The sequence below is a fragment of the Miscanthus floridulus genome, chromosome 17 (genome assembly GCF_019320115.1).
Source record: "Miscanthus floridulus cultivar M001 chromosome 17, ASM1932011v1, whole genome shotgun sequence".
Lineage (NCBI taxonomy): Eukaryota > Viridiplantae > Streptophyta > Magnoliopsida > Poales > Poaceae > Miscanthus > Miscanthus floridulus.
In genome coordinates, this window is record NC_089596.1 from 81,989,245 (window position 1) to 81,994,812 (window position 5,568).

At 49.4% G+C, this 5,568-nt stretch overlaps 1 protein-coding gene across 1 annotated transcript; it reads left to right on the forward strand.

The window, feature by feature from the left end:
- Window positions 1–210: 210 nt before the first annotated feature.
- Window positions 211–2,921, forward strand: LOC136517350 (glycerol-3-phosphate acyltransferase 5-like). Its single transcript, XM_066510899.1, has 2 exons — window positions 211–1,208; window positions 1,708–2,921. Exons 1-2 carry the CDS (start codon window positions 606–608, stop codon window positions 2,656–2,658), a joined length of 1,554 nt encoding a protein of 517 aa, XP_066366996.1. The 5' UTR covers window positions 211–605; the 3' UTR covers window positions 2,659–2,921.
- Window positions 2,922–5,568: the final 2,647 nt, after the last annotated feature.

A 5,568-nucleotide genomic window follows, 5' to 3' on the forward strand; every position in this document is an offset into this window, starting at 1 on the left:
TTCGCCCACACAGCTGTTCTGTTCCGTGGACATCTCCAGCCATGTCATCATTTCGTTTCACACGAAGAAGGCACACAGCAGGCTTGGCTAGCGCGGGCAATCGGGCAATAAAAAAAGGAATCGTGGTCAATCAGCCGATCGATCAGTTTACTCGTCCACGCAGTTGGCTTGTTATTATAGTATATATATAATACCAGGCCCCTGTTTGTTGCGAGTTAGGTGATCACCTCGATCTCCCGCGCTTATTTTGCGCGCCACCCTGTTCTCTGCACGTACGTATCCCAGGAGAGGACCCAGCAGGCGCGGGGCGCAAGGCTCCGCGCTAATCCTACCGCTCCGCAGCCGCAGCCGCAGGTGCGGGGTGGTTGACGGCCGCTTACCCGCACCGGCGCCATGCGCGCACGCTAGGTGATCGAGGTCAAGCCAAACGCTGCCCACCGCCTCTGCCTCCCATATAATCCTCGTGCACGTCCTTTGCTCGACTCGCACTTGTTTCCGATCCTTCGACTCATCGCCATCCATCAGGACCATCACAGTAGGCCAGGATCGGAGGAGCTCGATTTTCGATCAGGACCACACCACCACCACACCGACCGAGGACGCTGATGACGATGCCGACGTCGCCGCGCGCGCGGCGGTCCCGGTCCGTGGTGGCCGAGCTGGAGGGCGCGCTGCTGCGGAGCGCGGACACGTTCCCGTACTTCATGCTCGTGGCGTTCGAGGCGTCCGGCCTGCCGCGCTTCGTGCTGCTGCTGGCGCTGTGGCCCCTGCTGCGGCTGCTGGAGCTGGGAGCCGGTCAGGGCCGGCGGCGCGACCTGGCGCTGCGCGCCGCCGCGTTCGTGGCCACCGTCGGGGTGCCCCGCGCCGAGGTGGAGGCCGTGTCCCGGGCCGTGCTGCCCAAGTTCATGGCCGACGACGTCGACCCCGCGGCGTGGGCCGCCTTCGGGAGCTGCGAGGGGAAGCGCGTCGTCGTCACGCGGATGCCCCGCGTCATGGTGGAGAGGTTCGCCAAGGAGCACCTCGGCGCGCACGCGGTGGTCGGCTGTGACCTCGAGTACAGCCGGCTCAGGCGATCCACGGGGCTCCTGAAAGGCGCCGGCCTTGAGGCCGTCGCCGCCCGTGTGCGCGCGCTGTTCGCCGGCGACGACCGGCCGGACCTCGGGATCGGCGGGTCAGAGATGGCGCGCTCGTTCTTGACATTCTGCCAGGTACGGGACTTATCACTGTCCATGGTTTTTGCGTTACTAGTTATTTTTGTTTGTCTCCAACGTTTTTTTTTTTTGGTCTCTCTTTGGGCAAGAGGCATGTACTGCGGAGTACGGGAGTAGTAGTAGACTAATAGTCCTCCAGGACAGAGTTTCAAACGCGTTACTATAGCAGCTAACAGATTTCCTACCACCCATGCACCTATAGTATAGACCTTCTTGCCCATGGCTGAAGAATATCTCCGTCCGGAGGCCTATATAAGATAAGGACAAATGTGAACCATAAGTCCATAACTACAGCACATCATCACCTTAACCATTTTATACCATCTGTCCATGTGAGCAGATATAGCCACAAAAGTCTCTACGCATTAATTCAGCATGCAACTTTTCTTTCCCAAAAACAACCAGCAAGAACATGTTGGGCATATAAAAAAAATGGCAATATGTTAAGCAGTAAAATTTCATCTGATGATTATGTATTATACGTTCATGCATGCAGGGGCAGCTCAGGCCACCGTTCACCGCGGACCACGAGACGAACGCGCCACCGTTCCGGCCGGTCATCTTCCACGACGGCCGCCTGGTGTGCCGGCCCACGCCATTCATGTCCCTCGTCATCCTCCTCTGGCTGCCCCTCGGCGTGCTGGTCGCCTTCGTCCGGATCGCCGTCGGCCTCATGGTCCCCATCAGGACCATCCCCTACATCGCGCCGGTCTTCGGCGGCGCCGTGATCATCCACGGCCGCGCGCCTCCCCCAGTCAGAGTCAGCGACGCCGCCACGGACGACGGCGGCTCGCCCTCGGGGGTCCTCTTCGTCTGCACGCACCGCACGCTCATGGACCCCGTGGTGCTGGCCACCGTGCTCGGCCGCCGCGTGGCCGCCTTGACCTACTCCATCTCCCGCCTCTCGGAGATCCTCTCCCCGATCCCGACCGTGCGCCTGACGCGCGACCGGGACGTGGACGCGGCGCGCATGCGCGCGGAACTGGCCCGGGGCGACGTGGCCGTGTGCCCCGAGGGCACCACGTGCCGGGAGCCCTTCCTGCTCCGCTTCTCCAAGCTCTTCGCGGAGCTCAGCGACAGCATCGTGCCCGTGGCGATGAACTACCGCGTGGGGCTCTTCCACCCGACGACGGCGCGCGGGTGGAAGGCCATGGACCCCATCTTCTTCTTCATGAACCCGCGGCCCGTGTACGAGGTGACGTTCCTGAACCAGCTCCCCGCGGAGGCGACGTGCGCGGCGGGGAAGAGCCCCGTGGACGTAGCCAACTACGTCCAGCGGATACTCGCCGCCACGCTCGGGTTCGAGTGCACCACCCTCACGAGGAAGGACAAGTACACGGTGCTCGCCGGTAACGACGGCATCGTCAACGCCAAGCCGGCGGCGGCCGGGAAGCCGGCTTCTTGGCAGAGCCGCGTGAAGGAGGTCCTCGGGTTCCTGCTCCACTAACCATTACTTGCACAGCTCTGGACTCTGGCCCAAATACTTCGCTCACCAATTTGATTGAGTTTATACTGTTACATTTATACATGTACGTAATAATAATAAAGCATTGGATGTAGTAAAATACAGTAGTGATTTGCCAAAAAAAAACAGTAGTGATTAGCCTTTCTTTCTTTGCATAATAAGTACTGTATATTGTATTGTTCTTTATTTTACAATTGTTTGGTGAATTTTTACATGGTGTAATCAAAGATCAAAGTTGTTCCTCATCTACAGTAGGTTTTTGTGCTGGTCGTTGTTTGGCGTCCATTTACAGTTTGAGTGCATTCGTCTTCCTACCCTGGGTGTTTCAATATGGTCGTCCGTAGTAGATATTGATTAATTACTGTATTTGATAAGGTGAGCAGATATTTCCCTCCTTGACGAATGTTCTGCTCACACGTCAGCTGTTTTCCACAATTCAGTCAGTTGCTATACACGCAACCGTATGAGCTATGAACATACTACACGTGAACGTAGCCATCCAAGTATCCACGTTACATGACAGCACTAGTTTGCGGCAGCAAAGCTGGTGCTGCTCATTACCACAAGTGATGAATGATGATGATATGCTCTGTCGCTGCGATAATTATGATCCTAGCACCTATTGCAAATATTGTGCAGAGGCAGAGCTCGACTTTGTATTTCCCCGGTTTTCAAATATTTGGTAGCCATGAATAAGAAATGAAAAACAATATTATTGTAATGCTATCTTGGCTGAAGGGCTTGTTGTCCAGTGGCTGCAAGTGCATGCTTTAGCAGCACATTCAGGTTCTATGTTCGATTTTCATATGATCGAATTTAGGTGTTTAGCAAGTTTGACTTATTCTACCTTGATGGCAATGCTCCATGGGAAGTCATACCCTCGCCGATAAAGTCTGCGTTCAGGGATTTTTCTCGATCAACAAGTTTGAATTATTCTTCATTAATGGAATGTTGGTTCGGGAATTTTTCTCGGTTAGCAAATTTGAGTTATTTTAACAACCCACGGACATAATACTAGTTATACAGCAAATGCTATTTTTTTTTATATAGACCCTCACAAATGCTACAAAATGTTATGTTTTATGAGTGACAATATTTAAAACCCGTGGTATTATCTTTTTTTATTCCTGTTGTAAGGTATGGACGTAATCCTAGTAATATAACAAATGCTAACTTTTCATATAGACCTCACAAAGACTACAAAAAGTTATGTTTGCTCATGAGTTTTATCCAATAAAAGTACTGTTCATGAGTGACAAACTGACAATATTTGAAAACGATGGGAAATGCTATGTTAGCATGAAAACTTTGAATAGAATGTTCTTTTTACTTTGTGAAAAGAGGCAGCATATTTTTTGAAGGATGGCAGTGCAAGAGATTTTTTTTTACTTGGCGAAAAAGGCAGCGTATTTTTTGAAGGGTGTCGGTGACTCTAAAAAATTGAATGACCTATTACATGTTTCTTGTTTCAAAGAAGTTAATCAGTGACTCGAAAAATAAAGCATCTATTGCATGTTTGGAAAGAAATTAAAAATATTTATTGTCAAGAATGAGTTCGTGACTCTCGAAAATTGAATAATTTATTGCATGTTTCAAAAGAAATTACAGTGACTCTTGCATGTTTCAAAAGAAATTAGAAAAAAAATATTTATTGTGAAGAATGGGGTCGCCACTATCGAAAAATGAATCATCTATTGCATGTTTTAAAAGAAATTAATGATTGACTCTCGAAAAATGAATGGCCTATTGCATGTTTCAAAAAAAATTATTTGTTGTCAAGAATGGGTTTCGAAATCATCTATTGCATGATTCAAAAAAATTATATTGTTGTCAAGAATAGGATTCAAAATCATCTATTGCATGATTCAAAAAAATTGTTGTAAAAAATGGGATTCAAAATCATCTATTGAAGGTTTAAAAAATAAAAACGTGTTGTCAAAAATGGGATTCGAACCCATGCCCTTCCGGACCAGTACTTGAAACTGGCGCCTTAGATCAACTCGAGCATCTTGACTTAATGTTAATTTAGAACATAATACCTTTCTAAAACAGTATTGTCTTCTCTTTAAATAGTGTGCAATGGTCATAGCTTGAGCGCATCTATATCAGTGTGGGAGAAAACGGCTCCAAATGGAGCACAAAATCCGCAATTCCTCCTAGCCGCCACCGCCCTGCTAGGCTCCCACGACTTCGTCTCGGTCCCCCTCCTCTCTCCTAACCGGTGATCTTGCCGGTGCATCGAGGAGCGGGGACATGATCCCTTTCCATTCATAGTTTTCAATTAGTTTGTTGATTTAGGGTTTGGTTTACGGTGTAATCGATGAGGTGGTGGCGATGATGGTGCTTTGGAATAAGGTCTCTTCGACCTTTCCCTACCTCACCGACGTTCGATCTGACATCGGCAAAGAGCAAGTGAGAGTTTGGCGTGTCAGATCTCTTGATCTTCTTCAGATCTTGACATTTTGTGTCCTTATAAGAGGAAACAGTTGGTTCGCTTTCGATGTGGCAATCTCGACTTCTTCTCTTAGTCAGCTTTACAACAAGGTCTGGCATCTTCAAAACTTTGTTCTCATAGTGAAGCATTGTCAACGGTGAGTGGCTATTGCGGTTGAAAGCATCTAGGCCCCTAGTTGGGTTTCGGTGATTAATGACAATACGTGATTACTGTGACTAACGTATGTTTTGCAGAAACAATTGAGTTAGGTCACGATAATGGAGATCGATTGGGCAATCATGGTTGTCATGCCCCTACGATGGAAATTGTTTCGGTTTTCAAAGGATGGACGATAAGGTTAAGGATGGACTAGTTCTAAGTGTCAATTGGAGTTGGAGAGACACTTAGAGTAGTTTAGAACTTTGTTTTTCCTTTGGCCGTACTATTAAGGGGGGTAT